At 39.1% G+C, this 15,595-nt stretch overlaps 1 protein-coding gene across 2 annotated transcripts in view; it reads left to right on the forward strand.

Annotated features, from left to right (window-relative positions):
• The window catches only part of FAM91A1 (family with sequence similarity 91 member A1), a 43,486-nt gene that overhangs the window by 16,593 nt on the left and 11,298 nt on the right, over positions 1–15,595 (forward strand). For both annotated transcript variants that reach the window (XM_006737714.3, XM_081816509.1), the window contains 9 exons: positions 357–395; positions 899–1,011; positions 1,444–1,559; positions 2,350–2,462; positions 2,798–2,884; positions 5,119–5,251; positions 9,679–9,827; positions 11,581–11,715; positions 11,863–11,976. In XM_006737714.3, the coding sequence (XP_006737777.1) occupies positions 357–395; positions 899–1,011; positions 1,444–1,559; positions 2,350–2,462; positions 2,798–2,884; positions 5,119–5,251; positions 9,679–9,827; positions 11,581–11,715; positions 11,863–11,976 (999 nt within the window). The remainder of the gene's footprint in view (positions 1–356; positions 396–898; positions 1,012–1,443; positions 1,560–2,349; positions 2,463–2,797; positions 2,885–5,118; positions 5,252–9,678; positions 9,828–11,580; positions 11,716–11,862; positions 11,977–15,595) is intronic.

Genomic DNA, 15,595 nt, shown 5'->3' on the forward strand with positions numbered 1-15,595 from the left:
CTGTATATAGATAGTAACTTTTTTTTTAGTAAATAACTTATAATTTGGTAAATAAGTTTTTATATGATTTCTTGGTGAAAGGATTGTAGACTATTGATTGATACGAGCATTTTCTTATTTTAAATGAGACTAAATTAAAATGTAAAGAATCTTCCATCGTTGTGGTCGCTGTTTGGATTCATACTACTGTGAGCATCTTAGATATAAGGAAAGAAGAAAGTTCTGATTTCAAAATGTATTCAGCCTTTGAATTATTCATAATATAAAATTTTGCTGATTATAGTTCACTTGTTTATGACAGCTGTGTAATATTAATAATTCTAGGAATGTAAATAATTTTTTGTTTTATTTTCTAGCTTGCAAATGTCCTTGAAATAGACTTATCCTTGGTTAAGGTATGTGATTTTTATGCTCTTTTTATTTATAAATACCGAATGGCTTTTATTACAGACTTTTGTCTTGACACACTACTGAGAAAGAGAGACAGCGAGATTCTTATTGGCTGTGCGGGGGAGTGAGGACAGTAAGGGGGGGTAGAGATAGAAGAGAGCAAGGTAAGGGCCCTGAGGCAGTGTTCCACCCCAGGGAGTTAAAGCTGGCCTCACGGTCCTGTGCTTGCAGGAAGCAGCCCTAAGTGTCTTGTAATGAGGTCACTGAAAGCAGCCCCTTCTGCCGCTGCTTCCTACAAAGCACCAGGCCAGAGATGGGAAGCACTCTCTCTTCTACATCTGCGAACACCTTAGGTGAAGAGCAGGCCTACTGAAAAACGGCCTTTTCTAGTTACAGGATAGAAACGTTTGAGGTTCACTATAAGCAGAATCTATGACAATATTTTATTTCTACAAATACTCTGATGCCTAGTTTATTTTAAATGCTAACTTCCTTTATATTCTTTCAGAATGCTGTTTCAATGTATTGCCGATTGGGCTTTGCCCATAAGAAGGGACAAGTAATAAATCTGGATCAGCTTCACTCATCTTGGAGGAATGTTCCATCCGTAAACAGATTAAAGTAACTCATTTATTCAGTATGAGATATTAGAGTTTCCTTTTGAAAAAAACATTGTTTTATGTCAAAAATTTTCCTTATCAACCTGTCAGTTGAGGTGAACCCTGGATATTAGTGGTTTTTAATCTTTTTTTGTGTGATGAATCGTTTTTAGAATCTGATGAAAACAAGAACCCTTTCCCCAGAGAAAAGTACATACAGTATTTTACATGCAGCTTTAAAGAGTTCTTATATTCCCTGGAGCCCATCCGTGGGTCTTGGTTAAGAACCACTGCTGTATGTGGGCAGAGCATTTGCGGCCATGTTTCAGTTTGGGGCTTGAACATGACTGGACTGGGTGGGTATTCATAATTAGCGTGCTGATTTCAGTAGCTATTTTTATGTAAGATATAATTTGTATGATTTTTAAAACATGCATGTATTCTTCATTAATAGGAGTACTTTAGATCCACAAAAGATGCTGCTATCATGGGATGGTGGGGAAAGTAGGAGTCCCGTACAAGAAGCTTCATCAGCTACTGACACGGATACAAACAGTCAAGAAGATCCAGGTTAGCAGCTACTCAGTTTAATTTAGAGTCTGTGTATAGATACGCCATGTGTCTATACAGACACTCACAGAGTGAACTCGACTTTGTTCTTGATATCATTCGATACGCAGTCTTTGAGTACTTAGCCATATGCGAGGCATTGAATATGGTACCTTCCTTCTGAGGATTAAGTCTAGGGAGAGACAAGGTGGTATAATCACAGAAACCCACAACAATGTGAGAAGTGTTTTGGTGCTTGTGGGGAGCAAAGGGGAGGAGCTCTCTTGTTGCCTCAGAGGTTTGGGAAGCCTTCACGGAGAAGATGGTAATTGGGCTAAGAAGGAGTAAGAGCTTGCCATGTGGTGGGTGAGGGAAGGCCTCAGCACGGGCTAAGCACAAAGGGAGGCAAAGCACAGTGCATGAGGGGGCTACACATGGTTTCACGTTGGGGCGGGGGGAAAGGAGCCCTGCGTACGCTCCTGTTCTTACCCCAGGCTCTGACCCAAGCCAGGTGACTTGTCTGAAGAGGCTAGCTAGTCTTAGGGTTCTGATAGTTACCAAGTCTTGGTTTATTATTGGCTTTCAAGAAATTTACCACAAAAATGAGTACTTAAAAAAAAGTTTTTTTTTAACTTTCTCTGGTGGAGATAGGTAGGACTGGGGCCCCTTAGGACTATAAAATTGCTTATATTTAGTTAAGTACTTCTCAGTTATTAGATCAAGTTGAAATGCAATTCTTTCTCATTCCAAATGATGAGTGAAGAATAATTTTCATTTACTCGATTTTAAATTACGATTTTTTTTTTCCCAGCTGACACAGCCAGTGTAAGCAGTTTGAGTTTATCTACAGGATATACAAAGCGTATTGCTTTTCTATTTGACTCAACTCTTACTGCCTTTTTAATGATGGGAAATCTTTCACCAGTAAGTCAAATTCTTGCTTAAATATGACAGTGTTTAAAGATTAGATGTAAAACAGTTCATGCTTTGAGATCCTTTTTTTAAGTACTGGATTTATTCCTGAAAACACAAAATGCAACTGTCTTCGTTTTGTGTTCCTTAGAGGAGTATAGTAACTTTTTAGTGAGGGTTAGCCTCACACCTCACTCATCTTTAACTTTGATTATATTGGAAAGCATAATAGAAATATAAGATGTTACGTTTCGTATAGAAAGAGAAAATTAGAACTTATTCATAATAGACTTGTATAAGGTTTTAAGATCCATTTTAGTTTTTTTGTTTTTGTTTCTTTATGCCAGAACTTGAAAAGCCATGCGGTCACGATGTTTGAAGTTGGCAAACTCTCAGATGAGTCTCTGGACAGCTTTCTTATAGAACTAGAGAAGGTAAATCTGGTTGCTCATTATGGGATGTCGGGGCATTTGGTACCGTTCCTTGCTTGATTGTGTTGACTTTTGATGTATTCTTGCTTATTCCTACCTCATTCCTCACCTTAAAACTGCAGTGGTCATTTATACTTAAAAATACTGAGTGGATGAACAGATTTTGTAATTTACAAAGTGGTTTATGGACCTTATCATCACTTAGCATAATTTGGTTTAATGAAATGGGGTATGGTGGAGTGCCTGGGTGGCTCATTCGGTTAAGCATCTGTCTTCGGCTGGGATTGAGCCCCGCATCCCTCTGCCTCTGCCTGCCGCCCCCCCGCTTGTGCTCTCTCTCTCTCGATAGTTCTCTCTCTGTGTCAAATAAATAAAATCTTAAAAAAAAAAAGAAAAAAAGAAATGGGGTATAGAAATAGTCTATGTAAGTTTTTAAATTACATTCTTCTAAAATAGCTTTTGATTTTTTTTTTTTTTTTTTTGGTATGACTCTCTAAGATCTCCTCTTCTGCAGTTTTATTTGAAGTTTTTATTCCCCTTGTCTTAAATCTGGAGCAGTGTCCCTGGATACCATATTTATGTCCACTCTCACTATCCCCTTTAGCATCTTGAAGACTTCAGCTATATTTGCTCTTAGGCATCTCTTCCCTCCCCCTCCCTCCCGAATGAAAATAGCCCTAGTTGTCCTTAGCTCTAAATCTTGATTGTCCTTCATGGTTTTTCCTGGGTTTTTTTGTTTTTGTTTTTTTGTGGGTTTTTTTTGTTGTTGTCTGCTGTTTGTGCTAATAGTTTGTGTGCTGAATCTCTTCCTTGACTAATAATTTTGTACCTTTTGTGCTTTAGTGATGAACTCTGTATATTAAATGTGCTACTTCGAGGATTTTTGATGATTTCATTAACTTCTTTATGTTAAAAAAAAAAAAAAAGACCATAACATTTGTTCACTCTTCCTTCTCCATAGGATTTTTAGTTTGATAATGCAGAATTATAGTTGAGATAATCCTTGCTATTAATTGGTCTCTTTCATTTTTACCTTTATATATCCATTATTCCCTCAATGCTTTTAATATCTTGTTAATTCCATTTCTCATATATTGTGTATTATCTTTTGCCAGTAAATTTTTTATTTTCTAGCACATTTTAAGTTCTGTTTTCCTGATTTTTATTTTTCTCACCTCAACTAGTCTTTTATCATGTATAGCAAATTAGAAGATCACTTTATTCTTTATATATCTATATCCTGTTGTGCCACATAGCCATTCTTGGGAAAGCCTTTTAGTCTGAAGTTCAGTTGTTAAAAATAGTTCCTTAGCTATTTTTTAAGAAGCCTTGTCTTGATTAAGCTTAATTGATCTTATATATTTTTTAAGATTTTATTTAAGATAGAGTGAGCAAGAGAGGGAGAGAGAGAGCATGAACAGGGTGTGGGGCAGAGGGAGAGGGAGAAGCAGGCTCCCCCCTGAGCAGGGACCCTAAGATCATGACCTGAGCCGAAGGCCAACACTTAACTGACTGAGCCACCCAGGTACCCAGTTGATGTTATTTTTTTAATGCCAATCTAATTTAGTCATTTTCCCCTACAGACCTTTCTTTCCATTTCCTGTGTTGTTTCTGGGATGTATGTATTTTTACATATTAAAGAAGTACCTGACTCAGTGTCAGAAGAGCACAGGGGTTTTGTCCACTATTCTGTCCCTGCATCCCATACAGGTCATACCTAGCACTTAATAGGGACTTGGTGAACCCTTTTTAAATGAATTTAAGCTGTATATTCAGTAGTGTTGAAACAGCTATGTTGAATCACATACTCCATTGTCCCTTGCAGCCAGTGATACAGAACTGTGGACATGGTGATGAGAATTAGAAGCATAGTTGGTGGCCATGGATTGGAGTACTTTTCTGGATGAAGCAGAATATAGATTTTAGCTTTTTTTTTTAAGCACCCTATTTGAATCATATGTGGGAGGTATAATTTATATATAATGGTATAATTTAGCATTATTTGGTTGCTTAAAGTTGTTAGTTTTACTTACTGGGATAACTTCTGTCATCTTCAAAGATGTATTCAAATGGAAACTCAGCCGAGATTTAGGTTAAGATTTGTTTCAGTATTGCCTGGGCAAATTTTTGGTGTACTGATTCTTAATAATGTCTTAATGTCTGTACTATATGGCTGTTATATATTAGGATGAATGGTTTGAGACTGGTATTGCAAAATTTATTTTCTCTTGGTTTAGGTTCAGAGCACTGGTGAAGGAGAAGCACAGAGATATTTTGATCATGCACTTACTCTGAGAAACACAATATTGTTTCTGCGTCATAATAAAGATCTAGTTGCGCAGACTGCACAGCCAGACCAACCCAATTATGGTATGATAAATGTACTTGATTTTAAAAACATGACTCTATGGAACTTCTTTCTAAGAAATTAAACAGGTCATGCTCGCTTATTTAATCATCGCTTAATGCATTTTGTGTAGACGGCATGTTGAATTTGCAACTAGAGGCTTGTTTTGTGACTTTCTTTGCTCGTCAACTCTTTTTTTTTTTTTTTTTAAGATTTTATTAATTTATTTGACAGAGAGAGAACACGAGAGAGGGAACACAAGCAGGGGGAGTGGGAGAGGGAGAAGCAGGCTTCCCACCGAGCAGGGAGCCCGATGCAGGGCTGGATCCCAGGACCCTGAGATCATGACCTGAGCCGAAGGCAGACGCTTAACGACTGAGCCACCCAGGCACCCGATCGTCAGCTCTTTCTTGTTTTACTTTTTCTCCTTTTTTAGGTGTCATTGACATTTGTAGTATCTTAATCTGCTTAGTAACTACAAAAATCATTGGAGTGTTAACTTGTTTAAGTGGCTGGATGGCATTTAGAACAGGCTTCAGTTTGAGGGGTGAACAAAGCCAAAATTTAGTTGATTTAGGAAGCATAACACTTCCTGAATGAAAGATTACATTGTATAAAAAGAATAAGCAGGAGCTTCTGATTGAAATGCTGTTGTAATATTTACTGAAGTATTTTACTTTAAAAAAAAAAAAAAGAACAGAGAAACTTTTTAGAGAGTAAAAGAAAGAAGACAGTGGCAGTTTTAATCTGTGATGAACCCTAATGTGGCTCTTGCCCTGGTGTGCACTCTTGGGTGTGGGATAGATTGGGGGGGTTCCCAAACTCTAGCTCAATGGACGGTAGGTCCTGAGTAGGGCAGTGCCACTCAGGAATGCATGTTTTTAAAAAGATGACATGGTTTGGGCACCAGGGAAGAGCATTTGGCTCCAGTCCTCGCTCATTCACAAGAGCTGCATCTTGCAACTCCGTGAATTCTTAGCACCACGAGAACATTGAATTTCACTCATTCTTTCATTTACTTAAAAGTTCTGTTTTTCTGGCCAAGAACCATTGGTTTCTGAGTCATATCCATTTTCATTCTAATTCTTTCACCAGCATCTGGCTTTCTTTTCAGCCCAATTTAAACATTTAAGGATGGAATCAGTTGTCACTTCACAAAAGTGGTCGCAGAGGTGAGGTCAACTGGGTAGTTGAGCTGAGTGAAGCTGGAGACACTCAGTTCCTCGTGACTGGCTTCTTCAGCCCTAGCATGTCAGGGTCAGAGTTCTACTTTAGCAGAATTAGGACTGATTCCATGCTGGGGCTCTTTCTGAGATTATTCATAAGTAGTTATAACTGAGAATATTAAGTCATTAAGTGCCAAGAGGCCAAACCACTTATTCATAAGCATTTGTTAATAGTAACCATTTGTTGGCTACCAAGTAGATCATGTGACCTTACGAGCAACACAATCTTGAAGATGTCTTTGTATGTAAAAATCCTGAAATTACTGGGACTTTTTAGTGATTTAGGGGGATAATGGGTTAGAATATTTGAAATACTGTTAGAGACATCTTGAAATACACCATTCTTTCCTGCCCATCGTGGCGTCCAAGAATGTTAGTGCTAGTGACCAGGCAAGTGTAACTCATTTTATACATAAAGAAATCGAAGTTTGTATTGGTCAAGTCTCCTGCCTATTTAGTCGTAATGGCCTATATGATTAGTCAGTGGAAGAGATGGGACTTAAATCCATGTTTCCATCCCTTTTATTATCTTCTCTTGAACATTAAACTTTTTATTGATTCGTTCATAAACAATCTATTGCTTAGTAGTCTGGACTAAACTTTGTTTTTCACCATGAATAGTCTATGTACCAAAAAGTTAAAGTTGAACGAAAAACCTCAGCCGTATCTATATGAAAGTAGTTAAGTATTATTCTAACTTTTGAGGTTGGTTTGATAGTTGACTGTTTTTGGTACCAGTTAGATCTTTCATTTCTCACTAAGATTTTTTTATCTGACATTTTTTCACTCATGGTTGTGATTTCTCAGTTTTATTAAATTTGTTCTTGATTTGTTGTATGTAATCAAGCATAAATTTCTCGTTTTTTTTTTTAAGATTTTATTTATTTATTTGAGAGAGAGATTGTGCACGAGCAGGGGGAGGGGCAGAGGGAGAAGCAGACTCCCTGCAGAGCAGGGAACCTGACACGGGGTTCAATCCCAGGACCGTGGGATCATGACCTGAGCTGAAGGTAGACGCTTAACTGACTGAGCCACCCAGGCACCCTTTCTCTAGTCTTTATAGAGTTTTTCCCCTTCTCTCCTTTTCCTAAGCCACCTGCTCAACTCTCATTTTACTTCAGAATGAACCTCACATCTGGCTCCAGCCAGACCTGTCTTACAGCCGCTTCTCATTCTCCTGCCCCCACCTTGTTTGTCGGCTGTATGTAACAGATGCTCTTCCTGACATCTGTATGACTCTCTCTCCTCCATTATCAACATTTTATTTGGAAATATTTTAAGATTTATTTACTTATTTATTAGAGAGAGAGCATGAGAGGGGGGAAGGGCAGAGGGAGAAGCAGACTCCCCGCCGAGCAAGGAGCCCGATGTGGGACTCGATCCCGGGACTCCAGGATCATGACCTGAGCCGAAGGCAGTCGCTTAACCAACTGAGCCACCCAGGCGCCCTATTTGGAAATATTTTAAATTTACAAAAAAATTTTAGGAATTCAAGAATAGCATAATTACTTTTAACCCAGAATTTGGGAGTAAGTTGCGTATCATGGTCTTTCTCCACAAAACTGTTCAGGGTACATTTCTTAAGAATAGGGCTATTCCCTGACATCAGTTTGTCTCAAATGAATAAATAAAATCTTAAAAAAAATAGAAGATTTAATATTGAAAAAGTAGCCTGCCATTCGTATTCCAGTTTATTAGTTGATCTAGTAATGTCCTTAATAGCATTTTTTCCCCCTCAAGTGCAGGATCTAGTTTAAGATCTGATACTACATTAAATTGTCATGTCTCCTTTATCTCCTTTATTCTGGAACAAATCTGTAACCTTTTTTTGTCCTTTATGACATTCTTATTTTTTAAGAATATAGTCCCTTTTTGTTGGTTTTACTAGAAAGTTTCTCACATTGGGTATGTGTGATGTTTTGTTGTGAGTCCAGAGTATTACTTAAGTAACGTCATGTTTTTCTAAGGGTATGACATTCGGAGGCATGTGATTTCCGTCTGTCCCCCATTGTTAGTTTTGATCACCCAGGTAATGTGTTTTTGATTTTTCTACTATATAGTTAAATATTCTCCCCACCCACAGTGACTAAGTAATCTGTGGGCAGATACTTCCAGACCATGCACGTATCCTATTCCTCATCAATCTCTCCCCCCAGATGGACCATCCAGTGGTGGTCCTGCCTGAACCATTTTTTACTGTGATGGTTGTAAATTGATCATTTTTTCCAACTCCAATTCTTCCAGTAACAGTTGGGACTAGGCATTGTTTTATATTTTCAGTATAAATTGATGAATTCCTGTTTTTTTCAGTGGCTTATAATTAATCACTGCTCTCCCTTTATTATTTGTGTGCTATACTTGTGTCCGATTTTGCCAGTAGGATTCCCTTCAAGCTGTCTCTAGTTTCCTTGTGCCATGCCTCCATCTTTTAAAAAAATCCTTACTTTTGGAGCAGTTCTTTACTTTCTGGCAAAACAGTCTTCTCTTGTACTTCTGCCTCAGTCTTGGAATCAGCCTTTTCTCCTAGGAGCCTGGTTTCTTTTACTAGAATATGGTATTAAAGACCAAAGTCCTGGGGCTAGTTGTGGTCAGTGCTTCTGGGCCCTTCCAGCAGACCATATTTTTTTTTTGATTCATTCTTGCTTGAGGGGGAGATGGGCTAACTTGGTCTCCTGATGTTTCAGCCTTACCTGTCTTTTTTAGAGAACAAATAGGACTGGTCTTTTTGGAAAGGGTTAAGAACGGGAACACTGAAAATCTGGTACATGCTGAGGGAGTTCCTGCTTTATGGACCCGCAGACTTGGGCATATATTGTTAATGAGGAATGTTCCTATACCAGATTCTGAACTTGGCCATGAAGCTCTTTGCAGAAATCGGGGGAGGCCAGGACACAGCTTTTTTGTGGCATGTAAGTCTTCATAATATGCCACTGCCCAGGAGCGGCTGGGGATAGAGAGGAAGTAAGGTAGAGCAAACACATATTTCTAATGTAAAAGGAACACCAGTAGACCATTATCTTCCTAGGTCAGGGAATAAAGACGGTTAGCTTTAATCTTAAAGTGTCTTCGTGGTTTCCGAGGGAATTTGGCACTTTATTAATAGAGATACTCTGCCTATTGAAACAATATTTAAACACCAAGGCAGTTACCAGTATTTTATCTTAGACATTGCTGTTCCACCTTGTCGGTCTTCCAGCCTACCTATATGCTTGCTCATAATTCAGGTTTTCCTCTCGATCTGTTGCGCTGTGAGAGCCTTCTTGGTTTGGACCCTGCAACTTGCAGCCGAGTTCTAAACAAAAATTACACACTGCTCGTGTCCATGGCTCCTCTCACCAATGAAATCCGGCCTGTGAGCAGCTGCACCCCTCAGGTAAGGAGCCGCTTGGAGCACTGCAAGTGTGACTTGCAGGTCACACTTCCTTGTGGTGACCTGAAGAAGAGGTTTACCAGTTTGATTGTGTTATTTCTCAATTTGCGGATGCCAAATATTAAAATCAGTAACTCAGAAAGTAGTTTTGTATTTTATGCTGTTGTAAGCTGCTCAGCTTGTGATATAGAATTGGTATGTTTTACTCATGTATTATCTAGTGACTTGTGGCACATTGAAGTTTTCTTGATGAATGCAGTATTTTATTTTACTTAAAGATTTTATTTGAGAGAGAATATGAGTATTAGTGGGGAGAGGGGTAGAAGGAGAGAGAGATTCTCCAGCAGACTCTGCACTGAGCATGGAGCCTAACGCAGGGCTCAGTCTCAGGATCCTGAGATCATGACTTGAGCTGAAACCAAGAGTCAGACGCTAAATCTGCTGAGCTACCCAGGTGCCACATTGATGACTGCAGTATTGTATTTTGTTTTATTTATTTTATTTTTTTAAAGATTTTATTTATTTATTTGACACAGAGAGAGAGACAGCTAGAGAGGGAACACAAGCAGGGGAAGTGGGAGAGGGAGAAGCAGGCTCCTGGCTGAGCAGGGAGCCCGATGCGGGGCTCGATCCCAGGACCCTGGGATCACGACCTGAGCTGAAGGACTACAGTATTTTAAAGAGAATGTTTTAGATGCTCTAGGAAGGAAGCCTGGATTGCCTTCAGGGATAAAGTCAATTTAATTAGGAAAAATAAAATGTCTTAGAAATGGGTCTATGTTTGCTAAATAAGCCGGAAAGGAAAGATTGTGCTTGAAAACTAGAACTCTAGGTATCTCAGAATTGACTTATGAACATTACTGCTCGTCTTTTTAAAAATAAATTCGGTTGTGTATTTGTATGCTTAGCAAGGACATTGTGGTCTATACCATTTCGGAGAGTGGGGATCATGTTGCTGTTCTTCAGTGTTACATCCTGCCTGGTCTCCTAGATGTGTGAGGTTAATGGTGTAGAAGAAAGGAAGGGATCCTTGTACAAGGTTGATTTTAATGCTGTGCTCCCACACCCCCAAATTTGTTCTCTGTTCAGTAGGTGTGGTTATAGGTTGGCATTTACCAACTTTTTAAAAAATAATTCTTCGTGTGCTCCCCCCGCAACCACATATACATACTTCCTCCCATTCTGTAACATGACTTCTAGGCATAGTAGGATTCCATGAACTGAATGAATGGTAAGATGGATGGAAGGTTCGATAGCCCCTTTTGTGAAAAATCTCATGTGATTAATGACAGTAACTAGCACTTTGAAATAGAGCTTATTATATATGACAGGTGCTGTTTTAAACCTTTTTGAACAAGCTTGTAAGCTTGTGTCTTTACAAGGTAGATATTTTATGGTCACATTACAGAAGAGCAAAGTGAGGCACAGAGAGGGTAAATGACCTTCTTTTTTTATTTTTATTTTTTGGTAAATGACCTTCTTAAGATGATATAGCTTAGGGGACAAAGCCAAGATTCAAACCTTGGTGTTCTGCTCCAGAGTCCATTCTCCCAATTGCATAAGACGTGCTTTCTCAGTTCTAGGATAAAATTGAAACTGTTTGAATGGAGCATTTGAAATTTATTTTCATAAGGATAATAGCAATGAACATTTATGTGAGGCAGTAGCTGTTTGTAAGACCATTCTTGGTCCCTTATGAGATTTGGCTGCTTTAGCTAAGTATTACAACTTTCTCTTCCCCGTTTTGTGATCACAGCATATTGGACCAGCTATCCCAGAAGTCAGTTCTGTCTGGTTTAAACTATACATTTACTACATCACTGGACAAGGACCGCCATCTCTTTTACTGTCCAAAGGTACAAGACTTCGAAAACTGCCAGATATATTTCAGGTACGTTGTGTGAACTGTGTTTCTTTCTTTCTTTTTGAGGAGGGTAGAAATTGGTAAGCAGCATGATAGTGACCTTCTTAAATTTTTTTTTTTTTACATCTCTAAACGCCATTTTATTCATCTTTTATTCATTTTTTTTCCCCCTAGGGTTATGATCGATTACTCATAACATCTTGGGGTCATGATCCTGGGGTAGTTCCTACGTCAAATGTGCTCACGATGTTGAATGACGCTTTGACACATTCAGCAGTTTTGATTCAGGTACCGTTGCTTTATTTGAAACAACCAATTTTGGATTTTGATTTTGAAGATTATAGTTTGTCTAGCTTTCTGCCGAGTCGCAGTCAGATGTCAGTAATGTAAAATTTGTAAAGCTGAAATGCAAGGGATCAGCTGTGGGTTTTTGTCCTGGCCTTTGTCTGGCAGTGTGGGAATCGCAGAAACAACCTGGACTTTGGAGTTAGACCCAGCCTTGAATTCCAGCTTCCTCTTTTGCTGCCCATGTGGCTGTACTTACAAGAGCTCTGTTGAGCTAGAATTCACATAGCATACAATCCACTAATTTACATCGTACCAACTCTGTGGTTTTTAGTGTGGGTGCAGGTATCCACAGCCCTCTCCATGCTCATTTTAGAACATTTTCATCACCTCAGAAAAGAACTCCTGAACGCTTAGTTCTCACTCCCCTATTCCCCAGCCCTAAACAACGCTGATCTACTTGGCTCTCTCTCTAGAATGCTGATTCTGGGCATTTCACATACATGGAGTTACATAATATGTGGTCTTTTGTCACTGACCTCTTTCACTTTGTAGAGTGTTTTCGAGGCTCATCACATTATAGTGTGTATCAGTCCATCATGAATCAGTACTGCATTCCTTTTTATGGCCAAATAAGAGTCCCTTGTGTGATTAGACCACATTTTGTATTTCCATCCATTGCTGATGGACATTTGGGTTTCCACCTTTTGGCCATTATGAATAATAGTAACCACTGTAATATATAAGTGGTCATTTATAGGTTTTTGTGTGGCCGTGCTATCATTTTTTGTCGGTATGTGGCTAGGGGTGGAAATGCTGGATCATATGGTAATTCTGTGTGCAACTGTTTAAGGAACTTCCAGGCTGTTTTCCAGAGTGGCTACACCATTTTACATTCCCACCAGCGCTTGGTATTACCTGACTTGTTTTATCATAACCCTCCTAGGATGTGAAGCGGTATCTCATTGTGGTTTTGATTTGTATTTTCCTGATGCCTAATGATGGTGAGCCTCTTTTCATGTGCTAATGAGCTGTGTGACATTTTGAAGATACTTCTCTCATACTTAGTTTTCCACCTGTAAAACGGAGATGGCAATATTTACTGTATAGCAACAAAAAGTAATAGTAGCAGCTAATGATGAGATAAGCAGTTTATCGTCTTAGGATTATTGAATGAAATAAGACTGTGTGAAGTGTGCAGCGTGCATTCTGCTTCGTTAGTAGGTTCTCCATAAAGATTTCATTAATTTATTCAACTAACAATCATATGTGCCATATTCTGTGCTAATTAATGTGGATATACAAATAAGACACAGTCTCTGAGTTTAAGGGATTTAAGTCTGGTGGGAAATGTTGCATAAGCAGTTAGTTTCAGATTTTTGCAGAGTGAATAGGATTATATATGGTGCAACCATTAGAGAATAGTACCCAGTTCAGCCTTGAGGCAAGGAGGAAGGCTTGGGGGACACTCATCAGAGACAGTGAGACTCAGGCTGAGTATAGAAGGATGATACAGAAGAGAGCCAGGCCAGGCAGAAGGGTTAGCAGGGATAAATCTCTGGGCAGAGACTTTTTTTTTTTTTTTTCTCCACTGCTACTTGCTCAGTACCTAGAACAGCGCCTGGCTCAGAGTAGTTTCTCATGAGGGTTGTTGTAGGCAGGCCCTGGAGTGTAGTGTACCTTGACAGTTGTGCTACAGGGCTTAGACTGTACCCTATAGATTGATAGCAGCCAGTAAAGGGTGCTGAGCAGGGGATTTCTGTGGTCAGTGTGTTTTGGGAAGATCGCTACCCAAGTGTGCTACCCCAACCAGTAGGGTAATAAGAAACCTGAAGCAAGAGGTCCAGTTAGGATTTAGTATAGGAGTCCTGGCAAGAGGTGAGGACAGCCTAGATCAGGGAAGTAGTAATAAGAATTGAAAGGAAAAAATGGATTCAAGAGTTATTACAAATTAAAATTGGTAGACTTGATCAGATGTCTGAGAAGGATATGAGAAGAGGAAGAGAATGATTCCTGGGGTATTGGCTTGTGAAGGTGGACGAATGGTGATATCACTACTTGAGAGAATAGAGGAGGAAGAGCCAGTCGATGGGGGTCAGATGATGTGTTGTGTTTGGTGCATGTTGAGTATAAGGTGCCTGTGGGACATTTGGATGGTGGAGCTATCTAATCGGTAATTGAAAATATTTTGAAATCCAGACAAGAGTTGAATGGGAGACACTGACTTGAGTGTCCTCATCAGCACGTGGAGGCACTTGAAACCACGGTTAGCCTACACGTTAGCCAGGAGGGAGGAACACGGAGCAGGGGTTCGTGGTGGGAGATGACGTAACGGAATGGGTTAGGTGTGGGCTTGAGTCCGTCTGCCTAAATCCACATCTTGATTCTACCACTTAGTAGGGGTCTCGGGTGAGTTCAGTTATCTTGAATTCCTTTGCCTGCAAACTGGAAGTAATAACAGGTCCTGTCTTTATAAGGTTGTTGAACTTTATGACCGAATCGCATAATCTGCATGAAATGGGTAGAGTCCTGCACTTAGCACACAGGAAGGTCTCCTGAGATGTTCGCTGTGCCCTGGCAGTGGTAGGAGAAGCAGACAGAGGAGTTTCAGTGTTGGTTACAGTGTTTTGTTTTTGCTCAACAAGAATGCCTCCTTTAGTAAGTGGTATGGAAGAAATTCACCATGCTGGAACTTATAACAAAATTAAGAGTTTGATTAAAGCCATGCTCTCATCATAACAGTCTTGATTAGGGTTTAAATCATAACTGTACCAATGAAGTAGAAGGGAGCTGTCCAAAGAAACATGTTCAAGTTGTTATATGAACTATCTTAATGAGTGCGATTATTCTCTGAAATGATTTTTTTCTTTTATATCGGAGTACTCTGAATTTCAATAATGTATAGGTTTTTTTGAAAGGGAAAAATGTAGAGATCCCCAGTGTTAACTAAATTTTCTATTAGAACAACTCTAAATGCACATGAACATTAAGTTCTTCATGCTTATTATTCTTACACCAAAACAAATTTAGAGATTTAAATACAAAAATACACTTTAAAACTAACAGAATTCAAATGAACATTAATTGAATGCAATGGCTAAAACTAAATTATTATGTGTAGCATGGGAGTGGAGTGGTTAGATTTTTCTTAATTTTTGAATTGATAGAACCTTCACATGATTCAGAAATAAAACACTATTAAAAGATGCACAAAGTATCACTGCACTTCTAGCACTATCTGCCCCATTCTCATTTCTCCTCTAAATCAGATACATTTATTAGTTTCTACTCTAGCCGTCTAGAATTTCTTATGCATGTGCGAGCCAGCGCACAGTGCCATCCCCATGCTTTTTTCACTTAGCAAGTGGAGACCTTTCTATTTCAGTTCGTAGGGAGCTTCCTCTTTTTTCTCTTTTTTTCTGCAGCTGCCTTGAGAATACATCCATTAATTTATTTAACCCTTATTGAGGGGCTTATATAATTATATAATTTTGAATATGTGTCACGGACTGCAGGTTTTTGAGTTTTGCATTCCGAGTTCATGGTGCACCAGGTGATTGATGATGGGATTCTTTTACCACCGTCCTCTCTCAGAACTACAGCTAACCCTTGCGCGAGTGTG

Source organism: Leptonychotes weddellii, chromosome 4 (genome assembly GCF_054177405.1).
Source record: "Leptonychotes weddellii isolate Sample4059 chromosome 4, ASM5417740v2, whole genome shotgun sequence".
In the NCBI taxonomy this organism is placed as follows: domain Eukaryota; kingdom Metazoa; phylum Chordata; class Mammalia; order Carnivora; family Phocidae; genus Leptonychotes; species Leptonychotes weddellii.